Source organism: Calonectris borealis, chromosome 9, assembly GCF_964195595.1.
Source record: "Calonectris borealis chromosome 9, bCalBor7.hap1.2, whole genome shotgun sequence".
In the NCBI taxonomy this organism is placed as follows: Eukaryota; Metazoa; Chordata; class Aves; order Procellariiformes; family Procellariidae; genus Calonectris; species Calonectris borealis.
The window spans coordinates 15,472,905-15,491,673 of NC_134320.1; the positions used below are offsets into that span (position 1 = coordinate 15,472,905).

The 18,769-nt window shown below is 56.5% G+C and overlaps 1 protein-coding gene across 2 annotated transcripts in view; it reads left to right on the forward strand.

Annotated features, from left to right (window-relative positions):
- The window catches only part of LSG1 (large 60S subunit nuclear export GTPase 1), a 33,055-nt gene extending 14,916 nt beyond the window's left edge, over nucleotides 1–18,139 (forward strand). Inside the window, exon 14 of one of the 2 annotated variants that reach the window (XM_075158402.1) lies at nucleotides 17,884–18,139. In XM_075158402.1, the coding sequence (XP_075014503.1) occupies nucleotides 17,884–17,904 (21 nt within the window). In that variant the 3' untranslated portion in view covers nucleotides 17,905–18,139. Of the gene's footprint in view, nucleotides 1–4,979; nucleotides 5,137–17,883 lie in introns of those variants that run through there. The other variant, XM_075158400.1, reaches the window with a different exon arrangement.
- Nucleotides 18,140–18,769: the final 630 nt, after the last annotated feature.

Here is an 18,769-nt window from a genome sequence, read left to right on the forward strand (position 1 = left end):
GCCCTAGGCTGTCCTGCGGGTGCCCGGGGCAGGGCCGGCGGCAGGCGTCTGTCCTCTGCCTCCTGTACAGCTTCCTGGGCCACATCCGCAACGCAGTTGGAGTGCTGCTCGCTAGCCAGCTCGGCATCCAGGTGGGCAAGGCTCCGTGCAACAGGGTGGGGATGCCCCCCTGCACCCTGCCCAGATCGCCGCCGCAGCTGTGGGACCCACACTTGCCTGCCAGAAGTGCTGCTCTGCTGCCCTGGGGTGCTGGGCCTGGAAGGGGGAGGATTTTGGCAGCCTGGCTCAAGATGGCACAGCAAATGCAGCCTCTTCCGTGGGAGGCTGTGAGCTGCTGCCTGAGGTTTTGCATTTTAGGGAGGCTCAGCCTCCCTGTGCTGTCGTGTCTCCCCAGATCCTCACAGGCGCCTACGTGGCTGTGGCTGACATCATCCGCCTCCTGCTCACCCTCTTTCCCCCGTGCCCCCCTGAGTCCCAGAAGACAGCGGGTCTGTGCAGAGGTGCCCCTCCTGCCATCAGTGCCGGTCAGCGGCAGCCTGCTCCGAGCCGAGGGCTTCGGGGAGCACTGTGTGCCCCCGGCTGGGCAGCCTGGCGCGGGCACCTTGGGGACAGTGGCGCCTGGGGTAGTGGTGTGGCACCCTGGGCGAGCAGGGGGTGGCTGGGTGGCCCCTGCGATGGGCGAGGAATGGGGGACCCAGCGCAACCCACGAGGGCAGGATGGGGCAAAGCCTGTCCCTGAGGATGACGCCCTGAAAGTGAGCCCGTGTCCCATGCAGGCCTGCCTCGCCAGCGGAGGAGGCGGCGGCTGCGGGATGGCCGGCTCGCCCTCGCCCTGCCCCTGTCCGTGGGTGCTGGTGGGTCTCTGCTGGCACCCAGCCCCCGGCCCTCCCGGGAGCAGCTCCAAGGAGCCCGGCGGAGGCTGCCTGGGATGGCGTTCGAAGTGAGCTGCCCCCTCCTCGCCCCCCCAGGGTCGGGTGGGCAGCAGGCAGAGCCTGGGCGAGCACAGGCAGCTGCCAGGCTCTGAGCACCGGCGGGGTCGGTTGTATTTTCCCCTTTAGCATCCTTGGAGCTGGCGTTTCTGCTTCCCAGGGCTTCGTGTGCCTGGGGTGCCCCAGGCTGGTCCAGGGGTGCTTTGTGGTCCCCCAGGACCCACCCCAGCCCCCGCACCCCAGGGGGTGGGAGCCAGGAGAGGCAGCCCCCACACACCGTGGCACTTCTGGTCTGGCAGGAGGGGGGTGAAGTCCTTGGGATCACCAGGGGGGCCTGGAGCAGCTGGTGGGGACTGGGCTCCTGCTGGGTGGTGTGTGCTGGGTGCTGTCAGGGTGGGCTGTGATGGAGGGGTTCTCCTGCCTTCCCTGTTTCTTCTTCCTCCCTCAGGACAACAGGGAAGTGCTGGGGTTTGTCCTGGAGCTGCTCTCCGCCCTCATTGCCCTCACGGCCAGCATTCCCGCATTCTCCAGAGCAGTAAGTGCCTGCTTGGCATGGCTGCCCTTATGCCCCCAGTCCCAGGCAGGGCTCCCCAGCCGTGAGTCCTGTGTCCTGTTGCAAAAGCCCTGGGGGGATGTGGGGTGCCCGTGCCCCCTGCACAGACTCTTCCAGCTGCTTGGTCCTCAGGGCAGCTGCAGGGTTTGGCACAGCAGCCCCCTTCCCAGTGGGGTGCAGGGTCCCCATGCTGGCTGCGGCAGTGTCCCTGTCTGGGGACGGGGTCCGTGGCTCCAAAGCTGTGGGTGGCTCTGGGCAGGGGGAAGCCGTGCCCGTGGAGGTGGCTATGGGCCACCCTCTGCTCAGCCGCAGCCGGTGTCCTCTACGCAGCAGCGACTGTCACCCACAACCAGCAGCCTGCACACGTCCTGAGGTCCCTGCCCTGGCTCCTGATCACCCTGGGCTCGGCTGCGCTGGATGTGGCCGTATCCTTTCCCAGCTCCTCTCCCGGGGCTCTTGGCCAGGATGAGGAGGTGGACAAGGCACAGCTCCTCTCCTGGCCCCAGTGCCCGGGCTGTGGGACTGGCATGGGGAGAGGGATCTGCTGTCATTCCAGAAATAGCCTTAATGGGGGCTCAGCTCCTCTTTCTCACCTGCATGGCCAAGAGCCAGATGGGCCAGCGGCTTGTACCAGAGGTCCCCAATGCCTGGGCTCTCCTGGCTGGAGAGGGGGAGGAAGAGGAAGAAGAGGTTTTTTCTCTCTCTGGTTGAAGAGTGGAAAGGAGAGCTGCCCTGCGTAGCAGCATTACTGCCCTGCTGCCCCAGGTGAGGGTGCAGGGATGTCAGGGGCCGGGGCCCCCATGGAGGGTTAGCATGCTGCAGGGCACAGCTGGCACTGAACGTCACCCTCACCACAGGGCCATGCGCGTTTTCCTCCCATGCTGACCTGGGAGCAGCTTGGTGTTGGTGTGCAGCTCCCAGGTGCTCCTCTGGCCCCAGCGGTCACTGCGGGGGGGGGGCTGGCGGGTGTCCCTCACCTCCCCCCGTTCCCTCTGCAAGGTGGGGAGGGTCTGGCTGCAGGATCCGACCATGTCAGCTCAGCACCCTGCACCCACCCAGGTCCCCAGTTCTTGGTGTGGCTGGAGTGACACTACTGTTGGGGATGGGTGCTATGTCCCTTGGTGCAGGCTGTGGCGTGGGCGCAGCTCTCCTGGTTGTAGCCGACGTGGCTCGCTCTCCTTTGCAGGCTGCAAACTGGGCCCCACTTAACATGTTTCCAAAACCCAAACCTGGGCGCAGGGTGGTGGCAACCAGCCACTGCCTAGACCTGATGATCAGGCTGGTGCAGCAGGTGAGAGGCTGCTGGGCCTTGGTGCAGTCCTGGGGCTGGGGCAGGATCCGGGGGGGGTCAGGGATGCTCTTGCCCCTCTGCTGGAGAATGGGATCTCTGCGGATGGCTGTGGGGGAGTGGGTGCATGTGCCTTGCTGTCCTGCACAGCACAGATAAACCAGCAGCTTCCAGATGCTGTTGCAATGTGAGCCCCGAGGTGCTGAGCACGCACAGGCGCTGCTGCGTTTTAGTGCTCTCCCCAGTGATGTCTCCCTTTGATGTTCTCCTCTTGCTTTCTGTCACCTATCAGACTGGTCGTGGCATGGCAACGCTGCCCAGGGATGCACAGACGGGTGCAGCAGGCCCTGTGCCACCAGAGCCCCTGCCTGCCCCCGGCTCCCAGCCCTGCACGCTGGGCTCTCCTCATCCAGCTCCTCTGATGCTGCCTCCATCAACTCGGAGCTGGAGGTCAGTGCCTGCCCCTGGCTCTTTAGATGCTGTTTCTTCTCCTTCTGGGGCTCTGCCCTGCTGCAGCATGTACATTAAGGCATCCACCCCATATGGTGACAGTCCTGGCGCTGGAGGCAGGTCTAGAGCCCTGTTCAGATGGGTCCATCCCAGAGCAATGCCCAGGATGCTGCTGAGGCTGCTTTGTAGAGCAGAGCTCAGAAAAGGAGCGTAGAGACCAGTTTATTCTGTCAAGGCGTGGGTGAACCACCACAGCATCTCTGCATGCCCTTGCACAAGTGTGCCAGCCCCGCTCGCAGCCTCGCCTGCCCGCCCGGGGAGTCTCCATCTGTGGCTGCTCCTGAAAAGGCTGGAGCCAGGGTGAACTCCAGGCTGTCCCCGGCTCACTCAGAAGTCTTTTTACTCTGGCTGAGCTGCAGCTGGCACAGCCCTGCGGAGACGCTGCTGCGAAATGAGGGGATTTCACAGGGCTTCTGTTGGTAGTGTTACATGGCCCTTCTCTTTCCTGTCTGCCTACGAGTTAGTGGAGCTTTATCCTCAGGAGAGGGGCAAGACCTGTACATTTTCAGAGCTTCTCTGCTACCTCCTGGTAGTCTTGCTTAGTTTCTCCTAAGGGCTTTTCTGCTCGGGCTGCTGCTGTTGGCTGCCAGAGGGTTTCAGTGCAGGTCTCCCTGGTGCAACACTGGACCCAGTTCTGCCCTGGAGGTCCAGAAAACTGGGACTGTCCTTCACACACAGGACTTGCTGTTGCATGTCAGAGCTGCTGCCTAGGCTGTCCATCTACTAGAAAATGTGCTTTGCAGGGTCTCTTGGGGGACAGCAATATTTTTTACTCTATCCCTGAAAATGGAAGCGTTGTAGGTGAGCAATGGAGGGGCATGCCAGGATGCACTCACCAACTGCACATCCCTGAGCTGCTCTGCTGTGGGGCACAATGGCTCTTCTAACGCTGCGATCCATGGCAGGTGAGGTACAAGCCTCACTTCCCTCAGCTTTGCAGAGCCAGCGCTACACAAAAAAAATCCTTTTCCCATCTGCAGACCAGGCAGGGTCACGGTCAGGTTTCTCTGATCTCTTCCTGATGTCTCAGCACAAGGATCAGTGGGATGATGACTTTTGCACCAGGGAGTCCCGCAGCGAAGGGCTGCCGTGCGTGCATCTCGACAGCTTTCTGCAGTCACAGCCTGGTCCAAAAATACTTCATTATTCCTCTGGAGGAGGCTGAAATCCTTCCCTCCTGCCGTTAGGGGCCGGCCTTTCCAAGGCAGAGGGAGAACAGCCTTGGCCACGCAGGCAGGCGTCCCCAGCGCAGCAGTGTTGGGTCCCGTTGCAGTTAGGGATCCCAGAAGAGGTGCAGGCCCTCGGGGACTCCCCCGGCACCAGCCCTGCAGAGCAGCGCATGAATCAGCTGTTCCCAGCCAGCCCGCTGGAGAAGGTGGTCAAGAGGACCACGGTGGGCAAAGCGACTCTTGCCTTGGCAAGTCAGGAGCTGGGTCCAGGCCTCTCAGGCTGCTTCTGCTGAAGTTAAGCAGCTCTTTCCTGGTTGTCCATTGCTTTAAAGTAAGAAGCAGCCTTTTTTTTTTCCTCTGCTCAATGCTCCTTCTCTGCTCCTGTGAGCTTTAAGCCATTGCCTGGCCCCAGCAGGTTCCTCAACCCCATGTGTCTGAGAGGAGCAGTGATGTGCTCTGCCACCCCCTCTGTGTGGTGGCTTTAGTGCAGCTTTTTCCTGAGTTTGTTTTCTTTTTTTTCCCTTTTGCAGCAGAAATATTGGAGAAAAATATCACTGGGCTGCTGGGAGAGAGGCAGGGAGCAACGCAGAGCACCTCAGAGTATAATTTCTAAGAGCTAAATGCCTGAGTTGCCCAAGACATCTTGGGACATGAAGAGAGGTCATGGTGAGGACAAGAGGAAAAGAAACTGCTCCTGAGTCAGAGGAACTCTGCCCCGGTCTTTTTTCTTGCTGTAGCTGTGGGAAAAGGGTGTCCCATGGATGGTGTCAGGGTGGGAGGGCTGCACTTGCTGGGTGGAGCAGACTTGGGTTTGCACTCCTGGAAATGTCCCCCTCTGATCCCAGCCCCTTGTCACTTGGGAGTCAGCAGTTGAGGCAAAGAAACAGAAACATCGACGTGTCCCTGGCGGGAAGTTCCTGCAGTCCAGCAAGGCTTTTGCTGCCTGCACAGAGCAAAGGGAAGCTGGAAGCCTCTACAGAGCCCCTTTGTGTTCGCTGGTGCTGGTGAACCAGCCGAGCTTCATCTGGGGCTTGACAGGGTTTTTAGCAAGGGTTGTCTCTGCCTGGTGGCTCTCGGAACCGGCTGTGCTCGCAGCAGCGCAGTGGGATGCTCAGGAACCGTTGCTGTGGGGGTCCCAGGGAAAAGGGATTCTCCCTCTCTTGACACGCTCTGTCTTGCTCGGCCCACCCCGTGTGCTCCTGAGCCCTTTCCTCACGTTGCGTGGGTGGGGAGGGAAGCGCCTGAGAAAAATGGAAACCAACATTGTTCTGCTTTGAGCTTTGCTTGTGTTGTCGTGGAGAAAGGGAGAACAAAATATTTTCTAGTTTCAAACATAGCCAATTCCCCTTTCTGGAAAGAGGTGGCGCAGGCCCTGTGCTGCCCGCGGGGAGCAGGGCTGCCCGGGGCTCCCTCGCACCCGGCTGTGGCACCGCCTGCTCCTTTTCTTCACAGTGGGACTTTGAAGACATGACGGTGCGGTGGAGCTGGCCCGGCGCTGCTGCTCAGCCTCGGTCTGTGCTGTGCCCGGGCATCTTTGGGCACCCCGCAGCCCGTCCGAGACACCCGAGCACCCGTCCCCCGGCCGAGCAAGCAGTAAACAGCAGAAGGTGCTTCCTTGGGGCTCCCTGGGAGAGGTGATAAGCTCATGACAGGCTGCCATGCCATGCTGTGCCCAGAGCACTGCCTCGGTGGAGCGGTGACAGCTTCCAGCATCTCCTTGCACCCTTGTCCTGCTGCAAAGGGGTGTGGGGGTCCCCCTTCCCCACCACTGTTGGCTGCACTCCCTGGGATTGGGGCTGCAGAAGAGGTGCAGCCTCGCGACTGGGTTTAAATCCAGCAGTCTCCTCTGTTGGTTGGGCTGGTGTTTTCCCCAGCATTGGGGGCTACAAGCCTGCCTAGTCTGCTCTGCAGACTCTGGAATTGAAGCCTGCTGATCCACCCACCAAGGCAGGAGATGGGGACAGTCCCCACTGTGGCTTCCTGCTGGTGGCTGCTACGCCTCCCCCTCACCCCTGACTGCTGAACACTAGCACCGCGAGCCAGGGACCAGTGAGACAGAACCCCAGCCGGAAGGTTATATATGTCTTAAGTGCTGTACATGGGGGACTGACCCATCGCTCATGGTCTGCCTGCCAGGTGCCATCTGCTCCCACCGACTGCCGTAAGGGAGAGCGCTGCCAAGTCCTGCGCTGGGGAGGTGAATTTGTTGCCCTGGGATGATTTTGTGCCTCAAAATGTGTGTGGTGCAGACCAGGGGAAGCTGCAGAAACGTGGGAGCCCGTGCAAAGGTGAAGAGGGAGCCGCCAGTTTGCATTCACAGCGCTGGGTGCCTTCAAGTGCCTTGGGCCCCGTGTGCGCTGGTGAGGCTGCAGCTGCCGTGCGGGGATCCCCAGGACCCCGCAGCCCACGCTGGTAGATTTGTTGCACATGAAGCGCTGCTTTGTCTCAAACCTTGTCCGTATCTTTCGAATCCGTGGGCTGTATCCTGCTGCCCCAGCCCGGGGATGCTGGGAGGGGAAGCCCTGGGCGTGCTGGACACTTGGCTGGAGCAAAAGGATCCAGGACGGGGACTTGGGGACCTGCTGGCTGCTCTCCTGCTCCTCTCTGTTACAGAGCACGGGGGAAGAGAAAAGCTTCCCACACAGGAGAGCGTTGGAGAGCACAACTGGGGCCAGTTTGATCCCTGCAGCCAGAGCTTAGCTCTTTGCCCCAGGATGGGTGGTGGTGGCTCCTAGAAGAAGCACATCAGGGAAAGAGCCTTTCCTATAGCCCTGGCCTGACAGTGCCTCCCACAGCCTTTTCTGAGGTGCTGGTGGCTTGTAGCCGTCCTTCCCTCCCAGTGGCACACATCCTGCCCTGGCCTCCGGGCTCGGCTCTAGCTAAATAAACCAGAAGGAAGAAAGAAATGGGAGACCATGGTGTTTCAATGCCATGGTCAAATCTCACCAAGCCATGCTGCCTCGCACTGCTATCCCTCTAGGTGAGCAGCGGAGCTGGCACCTGCCTCCAGCAGCGGAAAATGCACCGCTCCTTCACAGGGTGAGGTGTAGCAGGGTGAGGATGGGGCCCCGGGGCGGCCAAATCCTGCAGCAGCAGCAAAAGGAGCCTTTGCAGAGCTCCTGCTGATAAGAAGCGCCTGCATTCATGTTTCCAAAGGCCCGAGCGAATTGCTGAGTGGCGAGGCTCAGAAATCCAGACGCCAGACAATGGAAAGCCTGGAAACATAAAGGAAAGGAAATTCTTCTGCTGTATTGCCTTTCCTATGGCGATAAGATAACCCAAAGTGAAACAAAAGTCTCCGCTGCAGACGGTGGGGTGGGCACCTCAGCCGCTTTAGAAAGCGGCAGGAGGCCTTCTGCATGAGCCGGGATCTCCCGAGCTGGCGGGGCGCAGATGGCGTGTGCAGCCCTTGCACGGGTGCGCAGCGGGCAGCGGAGTTTGCGGTGCTTTCCACTGAGTCTTGGAAGCAACAGGTAACCTGGCCTGCTCCTCTCCATCCCTCCGGCCCATCCAGGTCCTCATTTACACACTGACAAGATGATAAATCTTGCTTTAAATTCTCTGGAAGAGCTGAGAAAAGTGAGGCCACAACATTTGCTAGTGATACGTAATTATTTGGTATATGAAATCCCAAAGCTTGTGCCAGAATGCCTTGAAGGGGTTTAGCACTGCTGAGTGGCTGGGGGACAGAGTGACAGGTTATATTGCGGTGGAGAGAGGGACAGCGAGCATGTCCACGTGGGCAGGGGTGCCACAGAGGCAGCTGGTCGTGGGAGCGTGGTGCTGTGTGGGAGATGCTAGGGCATGGATTGCAAGTGAATCTGTGCCATGCTGGTGTGTGCACAGTGCTGGGCACCTCCCATAGCACCCAGAGCCACGTGGGCGATGAGGAACAAGGACAGCAAGGGGTATGGATGGCATTCGAATAAGGAACGACTAAATGGGGCGAGCCTCTGAAGAGGTGTCCTGTCCCAAGGAGGGGATGTGGTGGGGTGGGTACCACTGGGGCAGCAGGGGAAAGGGAAGAACAAGTGCCTCTGCTGCACCTCGCAGCACAGGGACAGGGAGCTCTGAGATGAAACTGGCCAGAGACAAGTTCAGACTACAGCCTGCATGCTCAGAGAAAGCCCAAATTAACTGCGGAAATCATTGTGGGCTATTTTGGGCAGCGAGTCTGGGATGAATGATGAGTGGAGTTCAAGGGGGCAGGCCAGGGCTGCCCCTCTGGCTCAGGAAGCCCCCGGGGCTGTGGCCACTGGGAGCGGCAGGGCGGGCTGCAGGTCACCCTGTGCTGCCCTGCTCCGCTTTGGCCCCAGAGGCGAGCCTCTGGTCTGCCCCAAGGGCTGCATTGGTGTCCCGTCATTAACAGTTAAACTGCAGACAACAAGGGGACGGGTGCTGTGCCCAGTGGGGCAGCGCCTGCTCCCTTCTCGTGGGGGGGTCCTGGGATGGGGGCTGTGAAGGGGCGCGATGGTGCTTGCTCAGGCTGTGGGAAGGGACGTTGCAGGCTGCAGGGACCTGGGCTGCACAGGAGGGTGCTGGGGCTCGGGCACATCACGCATTTCTGTGGTTTGCGGCTGTGCAGCGGCTGCACTTGCTCTCTGCCCTGGGGTGCAGCAAGGAGAAATCAGTGGTCTCAGCCCTTTCAGATCTTGTATTCAGTCCACCTGGTTTTTTTCCCCTTTGGTTTTACACTGACGGCCCAGCTTTGGGAAGCGGAGGCTGAGCTGTAGGCATAGGGAGAGGTGCAGGAATCAGGACAGCAGCAGCTTTGGTCGGACAGTTGTGACGCTTGCGTGCCTGGCAGTCTTGGGAAGCAGGACCTGGCAGCAGAGCAAAAAAAGGCACAAAGCACCGTAACACCGTGCAGGATTACGCATCCATGCAGTGCGGTTTGCTGTACCCTCTCTGCCCGCTCCCTTTAGCCCTCAGTGGCTGCTTCTGCTGGGGTATTTGGGGAGCTACCACTGGCACCAGCACCTCCAGAGATCACCCCACCGGCAACCATGGTCATGCTCAGGGAAATGAAAAGCTCTTCCCAGTACAGAGCGCGCACTGGAGCGTTTCCAGCACTGCTGCCAGGCCAGGCCTGCTGCAGCCACACGTTGCATACGCAATCGCACAGTGAGGCTGGCTGCATGCACCCGGCATGGCCCCTGTGCTGTTGCCCCTCCCGGGCAGGTGAACCGAGCGGGCCAGGCAGGCGTTCCCCGTGGGACATCATTGCGGGCTTCTGCTGGCTGTCCCGATGGCCGTCACAGCTGCCTTTCGGGTCTTCTCCTGCCCTGTGGCTTGCAGCAGAGGTGAGCCGAGCACCCGCTGCTCCCTGCTGTGCCAGGGCACGTGGTTTGTGGGGTATCTGGACCCGCTCAGGAGGCTCTTTCAGCCCTGCCGGGGAGGGTCCCCGGGTGGCCTCGCAGCAGTGGGGAATGGAGAGGTGGCAGGAATGACCCGTTCTCCTCCCTGCGGGGCTGCTCTGCAGGCGGAGATGGGCTCGTGGGCTGCTCTTGGGCTTCCTGGTGAGATGACATAAGCCCTTCAGGAGAGGATCCTCTTTGCCCTGGGACTTGGAACAACGTGCCTCCTGTTGCAGCTGGTGTTTCAGGAACCGAGCTGTCCCCGGGGTCAGGCTGAGCCCCCCGGGGCAGGACGGCCGCTGGCTGAGTGCCTTGGAAGCGCCCCGCACCGCTCTCTGCACCGCTGTCGGACAGGATCTGAGCAGCCATTGTGCAGAACAAAACAAACCCTTCCTATCGTGTCAGAGGCTCGGAGGGTGGCTCTGCTTCCAGCTGCGGGGCTGAAGAGCGCAGCCCTGCCAGAGCCCGCTGATAACCATCTCCCCTTGCAAAAGAGTTCAAGTCCCCGCTCCTGGAGGGTGATGTCACCCTATCAGCGCTTGAAGGCTCCCGATAAAGGGATCAATGTAACTCCAACTGCATCCCCACCAGGGCTGCGAACACAATGTACTGGGCGCAGCCAAAGCGAGCACAGCCGGGGCCCTGCCTGCTCTTTCGCCTTCGGGAGGGTTGCGGCTGCCCGGACCCCGCACAGCGCAGCGCCAGGGCCGGGAACAATAGTGGCCGCGGCATTGCTGCGGCCAGGGTGGGCGATTACCGAAAATCATGTGCTTACCCCGGCTGCGACAAAGGCAATTTGTCAAAGTCCCATTTTCCTTTCCCTGATAAGATAGGGCTCGCAGAGTACAATAATGCTTTCCTGAGATACAATTGTGGCTCTTCTACCCGGCACACACGCAGAGGAGGCTAATTTTGGCCTTGCTGGGCTGGCAGGGGGTGAGAGGAGGCCTCCGTCTGTGCTGGGGCCGTGGTCCAAGGGGCAGGGTGAGCCTGGAGGACCAGGACAGCCCCGGGGGCAGCAGGGTCACGCTGCGTCCCACGGGCTGGCATGCTCCCTGCTCCCTGCCAGCACTCCTGGAGGGTGCCACGGCTGCAGAAGGAGCTGTCGCCACCGGCTTCGTGATAAGGAGCCGATACGATGTGGCACGATGCTGCAATCCTGCTGACACCTGGTAAACCCTGCCTGGGGCTGGGGTGGCCAGGATCAGCACTGCTCCCCCTTACCCTTGCAGGCACCCACGGCATGCAGCTGCACCCTCACGCCCTCTTCCCTCCCGTGCTTTGAACGTTATCCCGTCCTAAAGGCAGCACTGTGATGCGAGGCCAGTGTTCGTGTCCTGGCTGAGGAAAGCTGCCCCTTCCCAGCTGTCTGCACTGTGGTTTGCTGGCCAAGCACGGGCAGGAAGGCGATCTGGGCTGCCTGCTGCAAGCCGGTCCCTCCGCAGGCAGCTCCAGTGCCACCACAATCTCAAGAAGAAAGCAGTAAATGGCACCATTGACAAAGCTAGACCTGATGAAATCCCTGGCCTCCCTGGGAACCAGACCTTTTTGATAATATAGATAATATTTGTAGGTGCTGGATCCGGCCTTCCTCAGGAGGGTAATGAGCAGCACGCCCCTCCAGCGGAGCCAACGTTTCCATTTTGGCATATTGCTTGGGATGCACTTTCTGCACAGTTTGAAATCCGAGCATAATACTATCTTCATGAACCACATTCACCAGTCTGATAACGTGACCCAACAAAAGGTCAATGGAAAAGTTAATATAATTTATTGGCTGATTTAAAAAAAAATCTAATCATCTGTTTTTCCTTTTTCCTGACCCCCCCCACCCGCACCCAGCGCCCTGCTGACATTTTCCAGCCATTCCCAAAACAATGGCCAGGGTGGGAATGCTCCGAGCGGGCGCAGCTTTGGAGGAGGCTTTTCCTGAGGGGCTGCCGCCGCATCTGGCTGCTCAGCTCCCCCTTCCCGAGAGGTGTGCAGGGGATGCTGTGCGCAGCCAAGGGACAGGCCTGGCACCAGGTCGGGTTTGGGCAGACCGCGTGGCTCCAGTGTGTTTGCTGGGCGTCCTCTGCTCCGCGGGGTGACTTGAGCTCACCTGCTTGGAGCTCAAAGGGGGACCTTCACATCTGCTGGTTTCGTAGCTGTGGACAGGAGGGAAGGAGGGTCCAGCTGCGTCCCCGGGTATCAGGCACAGCTGCTGGAGCAGCGTGGCCACATGTCTTGGATGAAGCCCTCAAGGGCCCCAAGAACATCCTCTCCATGGACACAGCCTTTTGGGGAGGTCTCCATTAGCACGAGCTGCGCTGCCTCACGGGAAGGCTGCAGGAACCCCAATGCGGTGCGTAGACGTGCGCACATAGGTGCATTCCTTTTCACACGTGCGTGAGCAGGTGGGACACGCTGTCACACAAGCACCCCTCTTCCTTGCATAGTCCTCCCTTTGGGTGTCCCAGCCACCAAGAGCATGCTGCCGCTCGCTCAGCCCGGGGCAGCGGGGTTGAAAGCTGCTTCACCCCATAGCTACTCAGCAACCACTTGTCTCCTCGTGCCCTGGAGCCTGTGCTGTCTGCAGCGACCCAAGAGGTGTCTGGAGCAATCAAGCAGCCAGATGGTTGTCAGGGCATGACCTGTCCTGAGGAGGCAGATGAGCTTGCTTCACTAGGGTGGAGCTGCAAAAGTAATTAGTCATTGCTTATGCTAATACCTTACAGATGCAAAAGAAAGGACCCCAGAGGGCAAGGGATGGTGGAAAGGATCCAGCAGCTTCTTGTTCAGTGTTAGGTGCTGCTTAAAAGTGGTGGCTTTGGAGCTGCTACCCTGCTGAGCCATGGGAGGGAGAGCATGGGGAAACCATCCTCTGGCATGGGCTGGGGGAAGGAGAAAGTCCAGAGCTGCCCCTTTCTGTCAGGCTGCAGCACTGCCGAGCTCTGTCACGGTGCTATCGTGGCCAGGCATGGAAACCATGGCTCCTGTCAGCAAGTGACTGTCCTCCCCGGCCTCTTCGCAGCGCTGTCTCCAGGCCCGGCTGTTACTCGGGAAAGGCTGGAGAGATGGAGGGAGCCCGAGCAGTGTGGCTTGGAAAGCAGGGGGCAAAGGAAAAGCAGGTAATTTCTAAAGTCGGTAGTTTCAGAAAAGCAAAATGAGCCTCAAAAATGATCTCGTCTTGTGTTTTGTAAAGCTGGTGCATGCACGTTTGTGTGTGGGGCTGGCTGTAGCCCTTCCAGCTCTGCCTGCTGCTCACCCTGCCCGGCGCTCTGGGGTGCTGCTGCCCGCCGGCAAACCCAGCATCCCCGACGTGGGCGAACTGGGCTCCCGTGCTGGGGATGCTCCCCTGCCTTGGGGAGCTCAGGAAGAGAGGAGAGCTGGAGGCAGGACCCCTGGGCCTGGGCTCTGGGGCAGGTAGCCCTGGGTTCCTCCAAGCCTCTCACAAGCGGGAGCCTTTGGATGCTGCTGTCCCCAACAGCCCAGGGTGCAGGTACCTCGCCAAGGCCAACAGCAGGCATCCCTTGTGCAGAGCTGCTTTTCTCCTGCTGCTCTGCAATTACCAGACTGCTGCTTGTGTTCCCGAGGCTTTCTGCCCGCCTTAGGAACTGATTTCCAGTGTCTTGTGGGTGAGCTGATTTTCTCTGGCCCTTGCACAAGATGTTCTTCACCCACCAGCACATTTAGCTCCTGCTCGGTTCCAGCTGGTGCCGGGCCACGTGGCTGGGCACACCGGTCCGGATGGCAGCGATGCCGTCAGCCTGCGGGGCGAATGCGGAGCCACCGGGGCGGCAGAGGGCATTGCAAAAGCACAGCTTCTCAGACCATAAAAAAATTGTGGATCTTGCCCATTTAGTTGAAATAACAGAGATGAAAAAGTTACTAATGAGGATGACTGATGGTGGGTCAAATGACCAGACAGCGTAACCTGCCTAGCCTCCTTCGCCAAGGCGCCGTGCCAAGGAGCGGAGATGCACGCAGGGTCTAGCACCCCGTGCTCTTTGAAAGCAGGCATGGCCCAGCCTTGCTCCAGAGAGCACGAAGCAGAAGAAAGGCTTCCCAGCCCTCCGCTTTGTTGTAACAGCACAGACCGCCGGTCTGCCGGGCGGTTTCCCAGGAGGTGCTGTGAGAGCAAGGTTGCATAAGTCACTTCAGCAATAACTCCGCTTGTGCTGGACCATGCTGTTAAAGTCATGTCCTGTTGCCAGGCACAGCAGGGGTTAGGAGTTGTTCCTTAACCTGGCTGGACAGGAGTATCTTTGGTTTGAGATCTGTGATAAACCCCTGGAGAAGCTGTGGATGCCAAACGCCCCCCGTCCTGCCCATGTTGCAGTCCCCGGTGGCGTGGCAGTAAAAAGGAGATTTGTGTTTGATTCCCTGATGGGAGGATACACAAGCTGTCTCCTCACTGAATTTCAGAGCACTTCAGCTCCCTACTGCATGCTTGCCTGCTCTGGGCCGGCTCCCATCAGAAATGGCCGGGACAGTGGTCTGCACGGACCTTCATCCCAGCCCAGGACGGCTGCAAGAGCTGCTGCTTCTCTGCAATTGATGTCGAAAGACAGAAGGTGAAAGCAAGTGTTGCATATGCTATAAAAATCAAATCCAGGTTTTTTTTTGGTTCAGTAGGGGAACTCTTCTACGATAAATATGTCTCGGAAACTGGGAATCCAAACAGCAATAGTTCAAAGACATTTTTCCGGTGCTGCAGATCTAAAGCCGCTCATCGCAGCACAGCCCTTGTCAGGCTAAGCGTAACAGGGATCGCGTCCTCGCTTCCCGCCAAGGCACTAATTCACAGATCCTGAAGAATGTGCCAGTGGTATTTCAGCAGCTCTAATGCTCTGCAGCCTGTGAAGGCTGCACAGTAACTGAAAGGAAATATCTTTGTTTTTATTCACTTGGCTTTATTCCTAATTCACTCTTTGATGCCATCAGCCTGGGATAATACATTTTCAGAGATATGCTTGAAATTAAGGAAATGAGTCTGATTAAGTCCTTTAAACATACTTTGAGGGAGAAATGTACAACAATAGAGGTATTAAAGGTCCTATTTTCAAGCAATTCTAATATGAAATCAAAACATCGCGCTGCTAGATGGCGAGGTCCATTAGCGGTGTGTGTGCATTCTTTAGCTGGAGAGGATATCTCCTTCTCCAGTGAGGAAAGTTGCCAGAGAGCTTGAATCTGTCCTCTGTGCTGGGTGGGCAGTGAGAGGCGGATTCATTTCACAGTCCCCTTACTTGCAGCCAAATAATAAATGCACAAGCACTTGCCCTTTGCCAGTAGTACTCTGCTAGGTAAAAGTGATGGTTTCTCAAGAGTCTTGCGTTCGAGGTTTGCCTGCATATTTTTTTCTTTTAGCTCTGTTTAGATAGTTGCTTTATTTTTCTTAGCTGTCCCGGGGTAGTTTATCTGTAAATAGGTTACCTAGCATTGCATTTATGCTGTCTGTTGGTGTGGGTGGAGCTCCCCCCATTTACTGGAATGCTTCCCAGTGAAGTCAGTCGCTTTGTGGGTACCTGCTGGGCCCCCTTGGCAATTTTTCCCTCTGGCTGGGACAACGGCTGCCAAACCTCCTTCATAGTGCGGCAGCCTTTGCTCTGCTGTTACCATCACCAGTGCTGATGTGGTGCCCAAGGATTTCAGCCCGGCCCGGGAGCTGGATGTGACAAGACCTGTGCAAGCCATCAGGAGTCTTGTCCTTGGTGGGGACAATCCATCAGCGAGCTTTTGGGTGCGCGCTGCATGGCAGCGTTAAGAAATAATACGGTGGAGGTGTGAAAGCAGGTAAAGGCACTCAGATCCCACTTTTCTTTAGGTATGATACGGGCTAGGCAAAGTCTGACAGTCCTACTGACTGAAAGACTTCTGCATTATTTAAAATAAAGAGGGGAGGGGGGAAAGGGACAAGTACCGACAAAAAGGACGTGCCAAGTAGCTGCACAGTGATTCAGTTACGGCTTTGTGGCAGCAGGGAGCCAGGAGAGGGGATGGTAACTTCTGGGGAGGGAATAGACTTTAAAGGGCCTGAGAAGTAACCTGGAGACAGGCGTGACCTCCTTTACTGCTTCCCATGGCAGCTGTGGGGCTAGCGAGAGGAATGGGAAAGCACAGTGTTATTTATTCCATCTACTATAAAAAGTGACTATTTAAGATCTTGTTCGAGTAAATGGGGCAATGAATTCCCCTTTCACTCTGACTGCTGCTGAAGGCATGTGACTTATTAGATATGCTGCTGTTGCAATGGAAATAACTAGCCAGGCTATTTTAAACCAAGAAGAACTGGATGTCTGGGGAAAGGGGGGAAAAAGGGTTGGGTGGCACAAGAGAAAAGAGAGACTTCGTCTGTGACAATCTTGGGCACTTTGTACAATTTGCTCTTTAAGCTGTTTCACAAGCTGTTCTGGCAGAGAAGTGATAATAAATTGTTTAACAACTCAGGCTTGCCAAAGTAGTTTAAGGAGCTTTCAGAGGGGACTTTTAAAGACTTGTGGCTTTCAACTGCATGTGAATCATCTTCTTGAAGAGTGAAACTGTAATTGCAGATTGCTAACCACCGTTTCATGGGTCACCATATACCTGTCTGTGCATTCACGAGCTCTGGCACTCCGTTCAAGAGGCAGATGTTCCCGTGCAGATCCCATGCCCGCGTCCGAGCGCAGCAGCGATGCTGTTGCTGATGCCAACCTACTGAACTTGAAAATCTCAGCTGGCAGAGCCTGCAAGCAACTGAGGTCAGGGAAAATAAATAAAGGTAGGAGGAGGAATGTCATGTCCACCCACAGCCAATTCCTTCCCCTCTGTGACTGGGGGAAGGCATGGAGCCTTACCCACTCTCAGCCCCTTTTCTTATGAGGCTCTTATTTGCCTCAGGATGTATGGGGATTAGAGAGAGTGGGCCGTGGGGACTTCATCCCCTAAACATGTAACACCCTTGCCAGGTAAGTCAAACAAACAAGGCCAGAGGTATCCCATGGCTGTCCCTGGGGAGGGCTTGGTGGCACAGGGCTAGCAGAGGTGTGCTTGCAGCATCTGGGGCCAGATGTGGCCAGCTGGGAACCTCTGCACTGCGGAGGTGGGTCCCATAACCTCCTTTGAGCTAAGGCACGTATTTACACAGCCCTACCAGAAAAGGCAGGGTGGAACATGCTAATATATACACATTAAAGAGACTGAATAAATAAACAGTAGGTTTTGATTTATTTTCTCTGCTACTTGGATATCTTAGTTTTGGCACAAGATAGATTTTGTACACAAACGTGATCTCCAGATAGGCTCTTGTCCTGGCTGATTTAGAAATCATGTGCAAAGGAGAAAAAAGCTTTGCAAATGTTCTTAAAGCAAAATGATTTTTATGCTGCGTACTGCTGAAGCACATAAAATCCTTGGCCCCCGTCAGCTGGGTAATATACAACAGGTAACAAAGCTGGTCTCTGCCCTGAAGGATTTACAGTTTAAGATGAGAGATAACAGTGGATACACTCAGACTGGGAAAGAACATAAAATATGTTTAGTCAGCCTGAGACTCACTAAATGCTATACACCTACTGAGCATCGTTCAGCACATCTGTGCCTCCGCCTGGGAGAGTGCAGGGTTTGGTGGGGCAAAGCCGGACATGGAAAACCGCGTACGCCCTCGACACTGGGGAAAAGGTGATGGGAGGGAGCAATCGAGAAACGTCACCTGTGAAAAATGTTCTAGTCATTGTCTAGCCAAGTTGTAAAGGAGCTGGTAAGTTTTATTGTGGGACCTGTATCCAGTTCAGGTTCAGGTGGAATATATGTGACTATGAAATCAAAATAGTCACGGGAAGCCTGTTAAGAAAGGCTGCTAGAAGTGATCTAAGCAGGCTGTTACAGCTCCTCTTTCCTCAAGCCCCATGCTGCTTGCCTGCTCCCGCATTATTGAGCAAAGTCTCGAGGAATTACACTGGCTGTGAATGGCCGTAACATTTGCAGAAGCGGGGACGGTGCTGGATTGTGTGCTCTGGCTCGTTTCCTCCTGTTAACCAGTCTCACTAAGGTGGACTGAACAGAGAAAAAAAGTTATTTCTCTTGTAATTCTTTTTCTTCTTGTTTCTACCAGGTGGAACACCTGATGCTTTAAAAGCACCAAACACCACGATTTCTATGCAAGCCGTAACTCACGATGCCCTGTGACCTGTCCCTTCCCTAGAGAAGCTGCAGCCAGCGATGCTGCGGGAGAGCGGAGCTTGCCGAGCACTTCCAGCGGCACAAACCAGAGTGACGCCAAGAGAGCTGGAAAGCAGCTGAGAAACAGCTTAAGGAGATGGGTGGAGGGAACGTGCCAACCACAAAATTAATCTCTGGATTAATAAAAGCCTGCATGGTTTGAGGTTTGTGAAGCAATAAACGAGCTCAAATTTGCCAGAGACTGGAAAAGGAAAGCAATTAAGTGTTAAGGGAAACCTTCTAATGCGGGTAAAGATAATACATTAGAATATGCAATGGGTTGAAAAATGTGATGAGAAATTAATCTTTAATTGAAAATGACTGAAGGAATTCTGATGAAGAACACAGAAATGTATGTGTCAAAGTAAATCTTTTTACTCTTATTACTAATGGGGAATGACAGAATAACAGCTTCTGTTTAATAGCACTAGTAACTTCATAATATTTTTCCTTTGAGTCATATGGTAGGCTCTTTTTACCAGTCAATACTTAGCCCCCCAAAAAATCTCCCCTTTGGCTTCTCATCATCATAGTCAAGTTTCTAGGTCTGTATGGGTGTCTGCTACTTCTGCTTAATTAAGTGTTTCGCCTCTGTTTTTCTCTTTCCATCAATATCCAAGCAGAACAGGACCCATTTCAATGTCCCTGCCTTCATATGACTCTACTGGGGACACCGCTGCCAAGTTTGCAAGGCTAAAAGCAGTTACGAGCAAAAGCGAGCCTGAGGAAATACTTCAGTACGATCCGAATGGAAATTGGGGGAGTTCTTCACCAATGTG